Below are 17,993 nucleotides of genomic sequence, written 5' to 3'. Positions count from 1 at the left end.
ATTTTATTTTATTATTTTATTTTATTTATTTATTTGAGAGAGAGAGTGAGTGAGAGAGAAAGAGAGCACAAGCCAGGGGAGAGGCAGAGGGAAAGGGAGAAGCAGGCTCCCCACTGAGCAGGGAGACCTGACGTGTGGCTTGATCCCAGGATCCCGAGATCATGACCTGAGTTGGAGGCAGATGCTTAACGACTGAGCCACCCAGGCGCCCCTAAAGCTGGGTTTTTTAAAGGAAAAAAAATGTTCTCATCATAAGAAAAAAAGGTTTATAACTATGTGCGATGATGGATGTTAATGAGACTTACTGTGGTGATCATTTCACAAAGTATACAAAAATCAAATCATTATGTTGTACACCTGAAACTAATAGAATGTTAAATGTCAATTATACTTCAATATAAAAAAGTAAATAGGAGGAATTGTAGTATCTTTTCTTTTGGGAAGAAAAACAGTGATAGCATATGGCCTCAATGTGTTAATTAACCCAATTGTGGTAATCATCTTACAAAACATACATATGTCAAATCATCATGTTTGTACAATTTAAAACACATAATTTTATTTGTCCATTATATCTCAATAAAGCTGAAAATTAAGAAACAAGAGAAGTACTCACTTCAGCAACACATACACTAAAATTGGAAGGATACAGAGGTTAGCATGGCCTCTGCATAAGGATGACACGTGAATTTGTGAAGTGTTCCATATTTTTTAAATAAGTCATGGGATATAAGGTAAGCATGGTGACTATAGCTAGTAATAGTGTATATCTGCAGGTTGCTAAGAGAGTAGATTTTAAAAGTTCTTATCACAAGAAAAAAATTTTGTAACTATGTGTGACAATGGATGTTAACTAGAATTATTGTGGTGATAATATCACAATATATTAAAAATACCAAATCATTATGTTGTACACCTGAGACTAATATGACATTGTATGTCAGTTATGTCTCAATATAAAATAAAAATAAATAAATAAGAATATGGTCTCATAAAGTTAAAACCCAGAGCATAAAGCTGACCTCAGAAAAATCAGTCTCCACCCGTGTAAAAGTCATTAGCATAAGCTCCTCCCATCTCCTGCTTTTCTCATTTACATACACTCATTCCATGTACATCACACACACAAACACCAAGTTAGGAGCCAGACCTAAAGGGAAATGAAGGTCCTGCCTCAGGTTAGGACAATGAGTCACAATGAACTGGGCTCTGGCCCTAACTCTGCCACCTCACCGATAAGTTCCTGGACGTGCCTAAATTTCCATTTCCTCAGCTAGCAAGTGAAAAGAATAGGTCCCACCTCAGAGTAGTGAGGATTATTTTAGGTAAGGCATTGAAGAACTCGGCATAGTACCTGGCGTGTTAATTACCAGTTCTCATTAAATGACGGCCATTAGACATACTTACATTATTACTTCTGAAAAAGAAGTAAACTTAGAGTCACATCAATGACTTTTATTTAAAATTATTTGCAAGGTTGATGCGGAAGAAGAGTTAGCGAAGATGGGTGGGTAGCTCTTTAAATATCTTTCTTTACATTTTTAAGAATAACTTATTCTATTAAAATACCTGTCATTCTCCTTAGTCCCATAAAAGGACAACAGAGCAGATCACACTCTCAACTAAGACATCAGAAGCAGTCAGAGTTGGGTGTGAGTCATGTGGGGGAGCAGAGGCACCGACCGCCCCCTGCAGTCACTCAGCCTCTGTGGGCACTCCTTCACCGCTACCACTACCTGGCCTGGCGTACTGGGGCCCGAAAACCACAGTGGCATCTGCAGACATGATGTGGAAACAAAATACTATTTGGGATCTTTTTCAAGCAAGGGGGGCATGTATGTTTCTCCATGTTCTTCCTTCCTAGGGTTCCTTCTTTCCTCCACTTTCTTTTGAGATTTCATCTCCATCCTCAGGCATTCCCTTTTGCTTCTCTCCTTTCTGCTCTCAGGTCCCTGAAAAAGAAAGTTCAGAAAAAGGGTAGAAATGTGCTGACAGCTGACAACAAGCCACATTTCTCCTAACTCTTGGAAATGAACAAAGCCCCGGTCATTTAGTAGACTTCCACATCTTAGTTTCTCATAATAAATTAGCAGAAGCCCAAGGGTGTTGCTAAAGGTTTCAGTCATAAATAAAAGGAATGGGGCCTTGGGTGTCAGTGGACGATCTATGGAGGAAACTCAACCTGTACACAACTCTGACCTATAGAGGGATGTGTTTCACAGCACGATATAATTATAGTCTCCTGGTGCTTTCTGAAAAGGAATGGGGCAAGTGAATCATATACAGAATGATTCTAAGCTCCCAGTATCTACTTCTTTAAATTACATTAACAGTAGGGTTTGTGTTAGGTTCTAATGTGAAGACTATGTAAAGAATGAAGTGTTAAGGAAATGACATCCAGGCACATTAACATTCCCCAGCTGGTTGCCCAGGGGTCCACATTCACTGATTTATTGAACACGTACTACTGTTCTAAGATCAGGAGATACAGCACTAACTTAAGAAACCCAACTTCTTTGATATTACCCCTAGGTGGAGCATGATAATCAATAAGCCTAAAAAGAAACAAGAAGATCACAGATAGTGATAAGTGCAATGATAATGAGCAAACAGGGTGATCTGATAGGGAAGTATGGGGTGGGAAGGGGGAAGGCTTCTTCATTTCCATGGTCAAGGAGCGTCTTTCGAAGGAATTACTGACTAAAGAATGGCATTGATAAATGTGGCGATGGCATCTACCTATACTTCTATTTTTAAAAATAAATAACGTCATGACTCTTCCCCTCCTTCATGCGAACTGGTAACACTGGGGAACACCCAAAGGTCTATCAAGTGAATATGCACTGTGATGAGTACCAGTGAGATGAGCAAGATCATGACTCAACCCTGCAGGCTGAGTTATGAGGGTGTCTGATTACTGCGGTGATGTCAGCTACTCTTCAATGCTAAATTGTTTTTATACCTAGATTATTTCATTTCTATCTATATTGGTCCAGTGGCCAAAGTCACAAAGTGAAACAAATGATGAAGCTGAGATACAGGTTAAGAGAAACTTAAAAATTGTACTACTTCTGTAAATGTACCCCCAGATTATTTTCATTAGACCTAGCAGTTGTATTAGATCCATCAGCCTGATCGAAGTTCATATGTAGCAGTCATGAATATCTCCAATACTTATAAGAGCAGTATAAAAAAGAGAAAATACAGTGATGATTATTTTCAAAATAAAGCAATGGCTTTTCCCTTATTGAGAATAAAGACTATCTGAGAAATGCTTGTAAATAATGAGCTGAAATCTTTTTTCTTATATCATTATTTAGAAACAAAATGTAAAAATTATCAAAATAAGACAACTGAGGTTTTCAATACCAAAATGAAAGAATTTAATGTTGTTGGTCATGATCAGGTCACAAAATTAGTTTCCTGATTTTTTTTTAAGGACTTTTATTTATTTGACAGAGAGAGAAAGACAGAGAGAGAGGGAACACAAGCAGGGGGAGTGGGAGAGGGAGAAGCAGGCCCCCCCGCCGAGCAGGATCTTGGGATCATGACCCGAGCTGAAGGCAGACACCTAATGACTGAGCCACCCAGGTGCCCCAATTTCTTGATCTTTTTGATGCTGAAGGACATAAAATTTTAATCTACACATTACTCTACATTTGGCCCCCAGCCAAAATATAAATCAGTTTTAGATTTGCTGATAAACCACACTTTTTAGGGTAGTTAGCTTTAGAAAAGTATGTCAATTGTTAAATAAGAACACATTTTAAACTATATGTATGTTCTAAATTTTTAATTTTACATAAGGATAAACTTTATAAAATACTCTTTAAAATTGATATAAAATAGGGGCGCCTGGGTGGCTCAGTTGTTAAGCATCTGCCTTCGGCTCAGGTCATGATCCCAGGGTCCTGGGATCCAGCCCCGCATCAGGCTCACTGCTTAGCGGGAAGCCTGCTTCTCCCTCTCCCACTCCCCCTGCTTGTGTTCCCTCTCTCACTGTGTCTCTCTCTGTGAAATAAATAAAATCTTTAAAAAAATAAAATAAAATTGATATAAAATAAAATATTTAATAAAAGTATTTATCCTATATGTTTATATATGTAATATGAAAAAAAAATAAATGATTTTGTAAATTCCTAGCAGGTTTCTAGGTATTATATGGAATTGTGAAAAGAGTTCTTGGGTCAAAAAGTTGAAAATGCTTTCTTAATTGCCTTGGTACTCAAAAGGAAGAGCTTGGGAAATGAAATATTAGCTAACATTTGATATTTTAGGGATAATGTGATGAGTATCTCTTTAAATAAGAGAACTGATTTCATGTTTACACGCTGTTAGGGCTTATAATATTAGCGAATGTTATCGTGTAAGCAGTTACATATGATGTGTTGTTATATGAATTTTTTTCTGATGACATCAGAATCAACAAAGAATAGTTCAGATTAAAATGTTTTTCAAAATACACTTATACTGTAACTTGCTCCAGAAAAAACTTAAGGCAGATATGTCTCCTGAATTAATATAATTAATGACTTGAACATGTAATTTTAAAACAGGAATTCTGGCACTCCTGTTATATTCCTGCTGAAAGCTCATAGTCTAAATCTAATCATGAGGAAATATCAGATAAACCTAAACTAGGCATCACTCTAAAAGATAGCTGGCCTGTATTCTTCAGATGTCAGTGTCATGAAAGACAAGAAAAGACTAAGGAACTGTTCCAGAATAAAATCAATCAGAGGGATGTGAAAATTGGTTGCAACACATGATCTGGAATTTCACAATAGAGAATATTTTTGAGACAACTGGCAAAATCTGAACGAGATCAATAAATTAGATATAAAAGTATTGTATTAGTGTTAATTTCCTGAGTTTAATTATTATACTGTGTTTCTGTAACAGAATGTTCTCCTGTCCTTGTTTGGGGGCTTGGAAGGGGAGAGAAGACATAAGTAAATATAACACATTAACATTTGGAGGGAATCTAAATGAAGAATGGATTTTTTTTTTGTACTACTCTTGCAATACCATTCTAAGTCTGAAACCATTTCTTTAAAACAATATAAAGACAAGACAAAACAGGAGCTCTTAATAAGATTTAGATATGGTAACATATCGTGTATCACTAGTTTTTGATGTAGTGTTCAACGATTCAACAGTTGCGTATAACACCCAGTGCCCTATTCCTCTTATGATCAGGTGGAGAGAGCAGCCTGCTGAAGGGGAATCATACACAGGGTCACTCTCTGATAAAAGTGAGGTGCCACCTACGAGGCAAAGATGCATGGTGACAGCACCAACAGCCATCACTGCTAAGCAGAAAGCACTGTGTTCAGACGCACGAAGAGGTAGGAAGCAGCCACATCTTCCTCTCTACATTCACAGAGCGTAGCTCAAGAACCAGGTGGCAACATGCCTGGTCACTTATTTGTTCTGCCTACTACACGGCAGAGACATATTAGTATTCCTGTTTTGCAAAATAAAACCAAAACCAAAAAATAAAAAAAGTTATTTTGCTCAAGGCCACTCAGTGAACATGTTGCAGAGTTCAAAAAATATCCCCAAATTAATTGATCCTCTAGTGTATGACTTTATGTATCAAGTTTGGCATCATCAATGGAGTTTCTATTCTTCCCCCATTTCATGTCTATCTCTCCTTTGTGCTTTGTTTAGACTCCCACAGGTCACTGGGAATGCCTGGACAGCTCCTACTCCTGGAATCTTACTAGTGTTTAGAGAATTCCTTCTGCATATTTTTTAGAAGTATAGGGGAGGGCGCCTGGGTGGCTCAGTCAGTTAAGCGTCTGCCTTTGGCTCAGGTCATGATCCCGGGGTCCTGGGATGGAGCCCTGCAACAGGCTCCCTGCTCAGCGGGAAGCCTGCTTCTCCCTCCCCCTTTGCCCCTCCCTGGCTTGTGCTCTCTCTTGCTCACTCTCTCTCTCTCTCAAATAAATAAATAAAATCTTAAAAAAAAAAAATAGAAGAACAGGGAAACACACCACCATCATACACTGTTTGCTACTGGATTAAATATTGAAAGGACAGGAACAGTTGGGGTAGTTTTTCCATTCTTCAAAGAGTGAAAGAAGAACAAGTCACAATTATTTATAAGATTGACAAAAAGAGTCTCAAAGAACCAGAGGACCTTGGTAACAAAAACATTCCACCTATGGTCCTCCAGGAATTTTCCTATACCAGGGGTCTCCAATAAAAATAATAAAAAAATATATATCTGGGCTATCTAAAACTGTCATTTTTCAAAGACCTCATCACTAGGCTGTAAATGAAGAAGTTAGATTTGTTCTCCTCAAACTTGGGGAGGACGAATCCTTTGGGTTTCCTCTTCTAAAGTGGTTAAATTTTCAATAACTCTGTTACATACCAAAGAGACAGAGCGTTTGGTTCTAAAGCACAGTTCCTGTTCAAAGGACTCTGAAAATGCTTGAATTTTGGAACGGGAGCTTCCTTTTGATTCCAGTGGCTCCTTGAATGACTCATCCACTGAACATTTTCTGTAATCCAGCATGTGGGTATGGCATCGAAATCCCTCGTCCTCATGAGAATGCCTTCTGGGATGGCTGTCAGATGATGTGATTCTGGGAAGCACAGGAAACTGGGAATACAGAATAAAAATTTTTGCAATATAAAGAGATGGTACAATGTTAGCACAGGGACAGAATATCCATAAATTACCAACTAAACAAATCTCATATTGAACTGAAATTTTATCTTTTTGATCAGTAGGGCCTTCCTCCTACAATGAAGTAGAATCAATTAGTTAAAACATTAAGTAGAATATCCCAAGACTAGCTTTGTTCATCCTTTACCATGAGGGTAGAATAATGAAGCATTCCAAGCCTTAAACTGACATGTAAAAAGAATTTCCAAAATTATAAAAAAAAATTTAATGAAGTCATAAATGTTTAGGAAATAATACAACAGTGAATAGTTATATGATTTCTATATGGAGAAAGAATTTCTAAGCAAAAGAACAATGGGAAAAGTCATAGGAAATATTAATTTAATTACATAAAAATAAAGCCAATATACATCACAAGCAATATAAACAAAATTAATGGTAGATTTAAAAACATAAAAAGTATTTGCTGCATGTCAGTAATGTTTAATAAATATCCTGAAAATAAATAAGTATATTTCACATGCATACAGGGAAACACAGAGGTCATATGATACAATAACATCAATGTTAAAATCACAATTGGAAAATAATCAAAGGACAGACAGCTCAGAGAAGGCAATTTTTGAAAGAAATGTTCTCTCAATTTCTCTCACTTCCCAACTCACTCTAATCCAACTTTTGCACGCAAGCTGATTTTGGTCAGGATATTGATCTCAGTGTTGCCAAATTCTGTGCACTTTTGGTCTTTAATCATTCCGTGGCATTCAATCCAGTAGCCCGTGTGCCCCCCCGCACCCCCGGAAACAATCTTTCCTTGTCTTCTACCACTGCACCCTCAAGGGTGATCTTTCTGCCACAGTGTTTTAGACATTTTTGCTCACTTCTCCTTCTAGCTGCTCATAACTTTTGGAGTTCCTCCAGGTTCTAAACTAGTTTTCCTTCCCTTCCTTTCCTTGCTCACATTACACTGTCTCCCTAAATATCTCAGCCTCAGGCTTCAATTTCTAGCTATCATCTGATTTCCTAATTTATGTTGTTAGCCCAGACATCTCCTTTGAGTTTCTGCTCCCTCAAGCTCCCTCTGGCCAAGTATCCCACTGGCACTCACCCTGACTTGGGCAAATCTGACTTCATCACCTCTCTTCCCCAAACCTGCTCCTCACGTGTCCCCTAACTTAGAAGATGGTATCACCATTCATTCAGTTACTCAGACCCATAACTCAGGAGCCACTCTTCACGTTCTCTTGCCAAGTCAGTAGATTCCATCTCTCAAATGTCTCTCAAAAACTATCCACGCTTTTCCAGCATCACTGTTACTACCGTAATCCAAGCCACCCAGATTATAGAAGCAGCCTCCCATGGTGGACATCCTATATCCACTCTTACCCATTTATTTTGTCGTTCCCAGAGCAGCCAGAGTAGTCAGGACACCAACCAAGTCACATCTGATCACTTTTTATTTTGTACCTCATCTTGCACCACCCACACTTTCATGGACGGCCTCACTGGTTAGTCACTTCCTCCAGCTCAACTGCTCCTACCCAACACAAGGGGGTCCTCTCTGCTCATGACAGTGCACCACCCCACCTCATTACCCCAGGACTTGGTTAATCATACTTCATTCATTCTGCACTTTCACAGAAACCCTTCCCTACCACCCTGGTGGTTCGGGTCCCAGTTCGATGCCCTGCTGGGGTCTCATACTCCTCCTATATGATACTTATCACAACCATAATCAATATTTTGGGTGATTTTGTTACATGTCTCTCCTCCATTAGATTACATGCCCCATCGTATCAAGGGCTATGTTTCATTCTCTGCTAGAATCCCAGTATCCAGCACTTTGCCCTATTCACAACATGAGTTCATTAAATATATACTAGATGAGGGGCACCTCAGTCAGAAGAGTATGTGACTCTTGAGCTCTGAGTTGTGAGTTTGAGCCCCATGTCAGGTGTAGAGATTATTTAAAAATAAAATCTTTTTTTTAAAGATTTTTACTTATTTATTTGACAGAGAGAGACACAGTGAGAGAGGGAACACAAGCGGGGGGGGGGGGAGAGGGAGAAGCAGGCTTCCCGCAGAGTGGGGAGCCCAATGCGGGGCTTGATCCCAGGACCCTGGGATCATGACCTGAGCCGAAGGCAGACGCTTAATGACTGAGCCACCCAATGCCCCCAAAATAAAATCTTAAATTAAAAATAATTTTATATGTAAGATGAATAAATGTAAAAGAAAAAGAAATACCAGCTGGTAAAAAATGTTGATGCTTACTAGTAGCCAAAAACTATGGAAAATGAAATAATATACAATTTTGTCTTTCAGGTATCAAAAAAATGTTATTTAACAGTACCAACACTGGCAAGAGTGCAGGGAGATAGGCACTTGTCTTCCTTGCTGATAGGACTACAAATATGTACATCTTTCCTAGAAAGCTGTTGGCAGTGTGTGTCAGAGGGCTTAAAATATTCCCCTCCTTGGATCTATCCATTGCATGTTATAATTTGCTGAATTGTGTCCCCCTACCCCAAACTCATATATTGAAGTCTTATGTGAGTACATCAGATTATGACTATATTTGGAGATAGGGCCTCTAACAATTAAGTTAAAATGAGACCATTATGGTGGGTTCTACTCCAGTCTGACTGGTGCTCTTATAAGAAAAAGAAATTTGGATACACAGAGAGACACCAGGGATATGCATACACAGAGGAGAGAGGACCATGTGAGAAGCAGCAAGAAGGTGGCCACCTGTAAACCAAGGAACGAGGCCTTGGAAGAAACCAAACCTGTTGACACCTTTATCTCAGACTTTTAACCTCCAGAACTGTGAGAAAATAAATTTCTGCCCTAAGTCACCCAGTCTGTGGTATTTTGTTATGGCAGTCTGAGCAAACTAACACACATATCTAGAAATTTTCTCTCAAACAATAATCAAAAATATGTTTAAAGATTTGTACAGCTACTAAAAGATAGGAAGTAAATTTATATATATTATTCCATTTATTATAGGTAAGACATGGTACTGGCTGCTTTGGATAAATTGGGGAACCAAACAGGCAAAGTGTCCCCCTCTTGGAGATTATGTTGGGAGATGGAATTTATTTATTTATTTTTAAAGATTTTATTTATTTGACAGAGAGAGACACAGTGAGAGAGGGAACACAAGCAGGGGGAGTGGGAGAGGGAGAAACAGACTTCCTGCTGAGCAGGGAGCCCGATGTGGGGCTCAATCCCAGGACCCTGGGATCATGATCTGAGTCAAAGGCAGACGCTTAATGACTGAGCCACCCAGGGGCCCCGGGAGATGGAATTTAAACAAAAAGGGCATATGCCTACAGCCTTGGCCAAATGCTATAAAGGAAAAGTTCAAGGTGCACAGAGAGGACAAAACAAGGTAAAATCATGTATGTTCGGGTGGGTGTTGGAGTGGCTAGGAGGATCAGGGAAGACTTTTGTGAAGGTGTGATGATAAAGATACGATCTGAAGGATGAGCAGGGTTAATTAGGGAACAGGGAACAGTTTTCTACCTCAGGATGAGCCCCATATGTTCAGAGGCACTGCCACAGAAAAGCTTGCCGGAGTGGAAGGAAAAGAAGCCTATTGAGTGTGAGCATCTGGGAGAAGGGAGTGGTGAGAAGGACTTGAAGTAGGGTAGTATCATAAGATGGGCAATCTTAAAACATACCCAAATGTTTTGAAAGGTTTTCTTTGTGCTATGGGATTGGTGTTTTAGTATTTTCCAAGTTTTCTGCAGTGACGGTGTATTATATTATCAGGAAAAAAAAATGATACTTTCAAAATTTGAGACTGAGACACAGAAGGACAGATACTGAATGACTGCACTTACTTGAAGTATCTAAAAGCGTCAATCCCATAGAAGCAAGAAATAGAATAGGGGTTGCCAGGGCCTGAGAAAATGGGGAAATGGGAAGTGGCTTATCAATGGGTATAAAATTCCAGTTATGCAAGATGAGTGAGCACTAGAGATGTACGGTACAACATGTGCTTCTCATTAACTGGATTGCACACTTAAAAATCTGCCAAGAGGGTAGATCTCATGTTAGGTGTTCTGACCACAATAAAACTTTAAAAATGAAATTTAAAAATTTGAGGCTGGGAATGAAATGAGGTTGTTTATACAAACATTCTCTTCCACTGAGAGGCCTAAAAAGAACAGCAAGTGTTTTATCACAATATAAATGGAGTATATACTTAATATCTCCTATCAGATAGGTCTTTTGGTTCCTTTGTTGTGTTGTGTGACTTTGTGGGAAACAGGCTTAAAAGAGCTCTCTCACTGATTACAGGGAGAAGTTCTCATTTTTAAATATGTGTATGTACCACGCAAGTTTTACTTTTTGGGATTTTATTTGCCCTTCCAATGTAATTTTCCTGGCAAAGACATGAAATAGTGCCCTACATACATGGCTTGCTTTGACCAAGTATGCCCTTGTCACCCCACAGCCACAGACTAGGCTTATAGCTCTCTCTCCCACACTGTGAAGCAGCATCTGGCCCATGGAATGGGATCCCTTCACTCTGAGCTCAGCAGCTGGGGTCCCAGATGGCAAAGTAACAAAGCATGCTGCAGGTGCCACCTTTAGGGCATAATGACCCAGGTCCCTGACCTGCGCACAGAAGAGTGTGCTCAGCACCACAGCTCTTTCCACTGTGACTCCAGAAGACAATTCCTATTGAAGAAAAAACCCTATGCACTCTCTGACCCAAGGCATAGAAGAAATTAGTGTGGGGTGGGAGTGGGTGGGGGCGCCTGGGTGGCTCAGTCCTTAAGCGTCTGCCTTTGGCTCAGGTCAGGATCCCAGGGTCCTGGGATCGAGCCCCGCATCAGGCTCCCTGCTCAGCAGGAAGCCTGCTTCTCCCTCTCCCACTCCCCCTGCTTGTGTTCCCTCTCACGCTGTGTCTCTCTCTGTCAAATAAATATATAAAATCTTTAAGAAAAAAAAAAGAAATTAATGGGGAGCCTGGCAGATTTGGTTCCCAGTGAGAGCCTTTTTGCTGCCTTGCAGACGGCCGCCTTGTCTCTGTGTGCTCGTCTGGCCTTTCCTCAGTGCGTGCTGCTGAAGAGAGAGAGAGAGAGAGATGAAGAGCAAGCTCTCTGGTGTCTCTGTTATCCCATCTGACAGGGCCCCACCTCATGAGCTCATCTACATCTAATTACCTCCCAAAGGCATCATCTCCAAAACCACCCACTTTGGGGGTTAGAGCTTCAGCATATGAATTTGGTGGGTGCGGGGGAGACCTTCAGTCCATAACAGAATATATGCCACATGCCAACCTTTAGTATAAAATTCCCTCCTGTCTTCTCACTGTAGTATAAATGAGAAAGAGAAACATGAAAGAGAAGGAGGGAAAGGCAAAATGAAAGACTTTTTGCAGCAATTAACTGACGCATCATCTGGAAAAAAAAATTCTAACTTTCAACACTTCCAACACATAATAATAATAAGCATAGGTGCTTATTAAGTACCAGGCAATGTCCTAATTACATTAGAGAAATTACTCACTGAATCTTCACTACACCCTTATGTGTTATCCGCTATTACCGTCAATCCCCTTTACATATGGGGAATCTGAGGCAGAGAGAGGTAACTGAATTCAGTTATCCTGCTAGTGGTAGACCCTGGAAGCCTGGCTTCCTCTGGAGCCCTCCCTTCACCCTCCTTAACCACTCTACTCTTCTGCCTTCCCAGCAACTCCTCTACATCTAGTAGAAGACAGAAAACAAATCTGTAGAACATTACGCTAAAAGTCCTTCCGCAGAATTGTCACTGTTGCCTGCAACTATCACTAGTTTTGGGGCGCCTGGACCGCTCAGTTGGTTAAGTGCCTCCTTCAGCTCAGTCATGATCCCAGGATCCTGGGATCAAGCCCCACATTGGGCTCCCTGCTCGGCTCCTTCTCCCTCTGCCCCTCCCCCGCTTGTGCTCGCTCGCTCTCTCTCTCAAATAAATAAATAAAATCTTAAAAAAAAAAAACAAAAACACTGGGGTGCCTGGGTGGCTCGGTCGTTCGGTGTCTGCCTTCAGCTCAGGTCATGGTCCCAGGGTCCTGGGATCGAGCCCTGCATCGGGCTCCCTGCTCGGCGGGAAGCCTGCTTCTCCCTCTCCCACTCCCCCTGTTTGTGTTCCCTCTCTCACTGTGTCTCTCTCTCTGTCAAATAGATAAATAAAATCTTAAAAAAAAAAAAACTACTATAACTAGTTTCTTGTTGGGGATTAAGGCATTGTCTCCTACTGAAATGAAACATAAATTTAAACTGAAAAACAAGAAACTACGTTAGTCATGAAACTTTAGGATATTCCCTCTCTTCGGGTTTGTGAGAAATCCTCTCAGGGGACCTTGCTCTGCCCTACCCATGTAGTGAGCAACTGCAGGAGAACCACCTGTAGTGAGATACTATAATGATGAGAGTGTGTAGCCATGAGTATGACCTGACTAGGTCATTCAGGGAAAAAAATAAAAATTAAAAATATCTTCTATTGCTTTAAGTTGAGAATATGAAGAGAGAATATAAAAAAATGGTTAAAGGTGATTATTTTTAAAAAGAAAAAAATCCATTGGTTACAGACAGGTAGAGGCTCATATTATATCCCCTCAAATGATATCATGTGGGCAAGCACATACTGTGCCTACCTTGAAACATAGAAGAAGCCCTGGAAAAGTCCATCCGGAGTTAGCAAAGCCCTAGGCCAGGGGACTCAGTTCCTCCTTGAAGAGTTCTTTCATTTTAGCATAATCCTCCCTCCCACTAGGCCCAACAATGTTAAGAGAACCATGATAAGCTGAAGAACATGCAGAACAATGTTAAGAGAACCATGGTAAGCTGAAGAAGATGACTAGAGAGCTGGATACACTAAAGTATTAAAAAGCCACTTTCAGTGAGCAGAATAAATAAGGAATATGGAAACTGTTTTACTTCAAGTTTGTATTCATGTGGTGCTGGGAGGTAGAAGGTACATCTGTTCAGTTCACAAAAGAGACTTCACATTACTTTCCTTTTTTTCATCAAGAACATCAGGACAGTAACGATAGGTTTTTTAATTTACTTTAAGTCAGTGATCACAGATTATTATATTGAGTCTTGTCAAAAAGTGGTGTTCTCTGAGAAGAACCAAGCTTTACCCCTTGTCTGCCTTGCTCTTTCTGCCAGATTTGTATTTTCCACTAGACTGGAAGTTCCACAAGCACAGAGATCATGTATGTCTTCTTGTACCCTCTACATGCCCTGCATACCTGGCACATAGTAAGTGTTCAGTAAATATGTTCAATGAATTAAGGCTCCATCGCTATGGTTTTGCAGGAATCGTGAGGCTAAAAACCATGTTAGAAGCCACATTCAAGGGGTGCCTGGGTGGCTAGGTCGTTAAGCATCTGCCTTCGGCTCAGGTCATGATCCCGGGGTCCTGGGATCGAGCCCCGCATCGGGCTCCCTGCTCAGCGGGAAGCCTGCTTCTCCCTCTCCCACTCCCCCTGCTTGTGTTCCCTCTCTTGCTGTGCCTCTCTCTGTCAAATAAATAAATAAAATCTTAAAAAAAATGCAAAAAAAAAAACCAGAAACCACATTCAAATGGGAAAGGAAGGGAAAGCTCTTCTCTTCCTAAGCATGTAATATGGATGGATAGAGGTTATTAATAGGTTATCAGAGGGAAGAGCCTTAGATGGGAGCAGTGGGGAGAGAGAAAAAGAGACAAGGCTAAGAGTAAGCTTTTCTTTTTAAGTTATTGATTGAGCTCAAAGCAAAACACACACACACAAAATGAAAACCTAATTTGTTCTCTGATCTCTAAAGTAAGAAAAATCTGAGCACATTTTAGAATTAGAAAAGTTAACTATCCAATACAGGCTCTTGTCATAAATATATGGCGTTCTGTGACTGGAACTGGACATTCAGACCCCTGACTATTTCCCAGGATGTGCCCACGTCACCCTGGGTCCCCTGCTCTGTGTCTTGCCCTCACACTCTCTACTCTATTCGGTCAGGTGCTCATTTTTATTCCATGCTTTGTCTCCTTAAATAAACACATACTTTCTGCATATAGTCTGATAATTTTGGAATTCACTGTTGACTTAGAGAATCTAAACAGGTTAATTCAGGCAAATGCCCGAAGCTAGTATGAGCAGGAAGAGATATACAGACACTGTGTACAAATGCCCCATGTAACAAATTCTGCTGAGTCCCAATAGTTTGAGGCAAACAACATTGCAACCTAAAACTGGATTCCCTAGTGGATTATCTCAGTTTTAAAGGTCTAATAGGTGCTAAAATTTATTCAACAAAACTGTATTTTATGTCATTTGTTTTTATTTCATATTTTGTTTTCATATTTTCAACAGTACTAAAGGGCTGTTGAGATAAATAGCAAATCACAGTTTTTCTCTTTGTTTCTTCTTGGTTCTAGCTATCTGGAAACTGGAAACTAATTGTACTTCAGGTTCACTCATTGTGAATACCTCACTTGAAGTGGAACATAAGAGATTAAAATGAGAGAGTGATAAACAGGTGTTTATTTACAACAGAATCATGGACAGTTAGAAGAGTTCCCAGAGATCATCCAGTCCAGCCTCTCGTCTTTTTTACATAAGGAACCTGAAGCTCAAAGAGCTGTTGCAACTTGCCCTTTGTCCCTGAGTATGCATTTGGTAAGAAATCTACTTTCAAATATTTGTGTCTTAAAGAGGTCTCATTCCTCAAATTTGCCGGTCACGGGGAGTAAAAGGGATTGCCATACCCACCGTAATATCCCTCATAGGCATTATGCATCTGGGAACTCTGAAGCTAAAACTGAAATAAAATAACGTTGCCCCAAAACGTACATGATTCTGGGGTTGACAGAAGCAAGTTGGGGAGGTATTCTCTATAGCTAGAATCCTAAGTGACCTGCAAAAAAGAAAGGCTATATTCTTGCTGTGTAACTGTGAAGCAGAGGATGCAGGTCTCCACTGCAGAGTCTTCCAGCCGTGCAGCTGAGTGGAGAGAACTGCTGCCTGCACCTGCCGCTGAGTCCTCACCTGGTCAGCCCACCCGTTCTGCCATCAGGAGCTTTCTCCTGCTTCCATCTTGCTCCCTAGACACTGGGTGCTCTGCTGCCCTATGGAAAAGTAGTGCTGAGGGCAGAAAAACTTGGGTTCCCTCTCCCCTCGGGAAACCAAAGGGGAACCAGAAGAAAACGTGTATCAAATTTATCAAAGGTAGTGATTTATGATGTGGAATCGCCAATTCTTTAGAGGTCATCAAATCACGGAGCTATTTTCAGTATTTCAAAAAAAGTAGTGGAAATCACACACTGATCCATGCCTGATGCTACACAGACTAATTTATAACATCAAGTTTCTTTCCTTTGGCTGGAATCATATTAACCCTCAGGAGGATTGTCTCAGGTTTATCAGGTGCTCTGAATAGTAGTTAAAGGTATCTTAGGCTACTAAAAAGGAAGAAATCTTCACCTAATAAATGAAAATCAGGTCCCCCGGAGGACAAGATAAAATAATAAAAGGGACTTTTGTGGGTATAAAAAGGTTTAGAAGTACTGATTTTTAACCAGAGAAGATTTTATACCAAAGGCCTCTTCAAAAATTATCTAATAGAAATCCCCCTCCCTTAGTCCAGCTCTCCCCTGGTTCTCTGATCATAACTCACTGGGCAGGGCAGGGAGGTTTTCCTGTAAGTGGCATCTTGTGATCCGTGGTGGTCCCGGAGTCCTCTCCCATTCTCTTCTATCCAGCCGTGACCCCAGAAGCTGCTCATCCATTTGGCGAAAGACACATCATCATCGTCGTCATCTTTGTGCTCCATGTGTAGGTGATTCAAATTCTCGAAGACCTGCCCCTAAATTTGAGAGAGGGAAATATCATCCAACAGGGCTGACCTGATGAAACCCAGGATCTCCCCCAAAAGACAAATGAAACTGGTATTTTCAAATGCTCTCCGATAATGGGATCCTTAAGGGAGAAAGATTTACTAAACAACCACTTCATTATCAGGCAGCCTCGGGGAGTGTCTATTTATAAATTGTGCAGCCCACATTCCCTCCCCTCCCCCTGTCTTTTTAAAATTGAGGCTTTTTAATCCTTCCATTGCTGGGGCTTGTGTCTCCAAGCCTAAGGGTGGGAAGCACAGTCCACCGCCTGGTTTTCCCTGTGCTCTGCTGCCAATGACATGTAATGACATGTGATGGCATCTCCAGCTGTCAATGATGATGGAGCATGACCCTTATAATATGCCTGTCAGCTCCAGGCTAGCTCTGAAATGGGGCCACTTACAAGGGACAGACTGACTACAGCCTGCAAGATGGCCAGCTATTGGCATGCTATATCTACTGCTAGATACACTCCTAATAAATAAAATTGATATTGATACAAAAATCCAGCTCCTGGGTTTAAGGAAACAGGTTTTTTTATTGATGTATTATTTATATCTGTATAAATCATACATGTATAATGTACAAACCTTAAGTGTATAGTTTGATGAATTTTTAAATACATGTACCCGTACGTAACCACCACCATGCAGGTGAAGACATAAAACATTTTCAGCACCCCAGCTGGCTCCCTTTTTCCTTCTTCCAATCCATCCTCCCTCCAAAAGATTATGACTTCTAACCACTATCACTACGATTAATTTTGCCTGTTTTTGAACTTTCTTTCAAAGGAATTATACAGAATGTATTATTTTGTGTCATTCAACATTATGTTGGTAAGATTTATCCATATTTTTGTGCTAATGGTAGTTCATGCTTTATAGTACTACACTGTATGAATATCCCACATTTTAAAAAAATCCCTCTCTTGCTGTCTCTCTCTCTGTTGGAAAATAAATGAAATCTTAAATAAATAAATAAATTCAGTCTACTACCGATGGTCATTTGGGACTATCATTTGCGCTGTTTCTAGGTGAGGTGTTATAAATAGAACTTCTGTGAACATTATAGTCCTTGTTTTTTAGTAGGTCTTTTTTTTTTGAGATAACAGGACTAATAAATTTATTAAGCCCCTCCTTTGTGCCAGGTATGAAGTCAAATATTTTACGTATGCTATTTTCATTATAACAACACTGTGACTGGGAGATTTGTATCACATTTTATAGATAAGGACATTGAGATTCAAATAGATCATCACTTGCCTGAGGTGAAATTACTACTAAGCAGCACAGCCAAGTCTGAAGCAAGGAGTAGAATAATGAAGTCCAGACCCTTCCACCATTCCACCAGTATTCCAAGAAACCTTTGATAAAGCTTGCATTCTTAGACGGAGTTATTCCTGACCATTTTCTATATGAAAACTCTTCCTTGAGCTACAAAAAGACAAGCTTAATAATTGTGACCAGTGTTC

General features: G+C 40.2%; 1 protein-coding gene and 1 non-coding gene across 3 annotated transcripts in view; one reads left to right on the top strand and one right to left on the bottom strand.

The window, feature by feature from the left end:
* Positions 1–576: 576 nt before the first annotated feature.
* Positions 577–17,993, bottom strand: part of LNP1 (leukemia NUP98 fusion partner 1) — a 32,742-nt gene continuing 15,325 nt past the window's right edge. For both annotated transcript variants that reach the window (XM_025868608.2, XM_073892658.1), the window contains exons 2-4: positions 16,303–16,491; positions 6,383–6,613; positions 577–1,952 (exon numbers count right to left, since the gene is read on the bottom strand). In XM_025868608.2, coding sequence (XP_025724393.1) covers positions 1,803–1,952; positions 6,383–6,613; positions 16,303–16,458 — 537 coding nt within the window. In that variant the 5' untranslated portion in view covers positions 16,459–16,491 and the 3' untranslated portion in view covers positions 577–1,802. The remainder of the gene's footprint in view (positions 1,953–6,382; positions 6,614–16,302; positions 16,492–17,993) is intronic.
* LOC112834417 (U6 spliceosomal RNA) lies at positions 609–712 on the top strand. The gene has a single exon (XR_003210899.1). It is a non-coding gene; the product is annotated as a U6 spliceosomal RNA (small nuclear RNA).

The sequence above is a fragment of the Callorhinus ursinus genome, unplaced genomic scaffold (assembly GCF_003265705.2).
Source record: "Callorhinus ursinus isolate GAN/ISIS: 27379988/994484 unplaced genomic scaffold, GSC_fseal_2.0 scaffold1, whole genome shotgun sequence".
In the NCBI taxonomy this organism is placed as follows: domain Eukaryota; kingdom Metazoa; phylum Chordata; class Mammalia; order Carnivora; family Otariidae; genus Callorhinus; species Callorhinus ursinus.
Note: the sequence above shows the minus strand (reverse complement) of the source record. Positions and strands in the feature narration are given on the sequence as shown.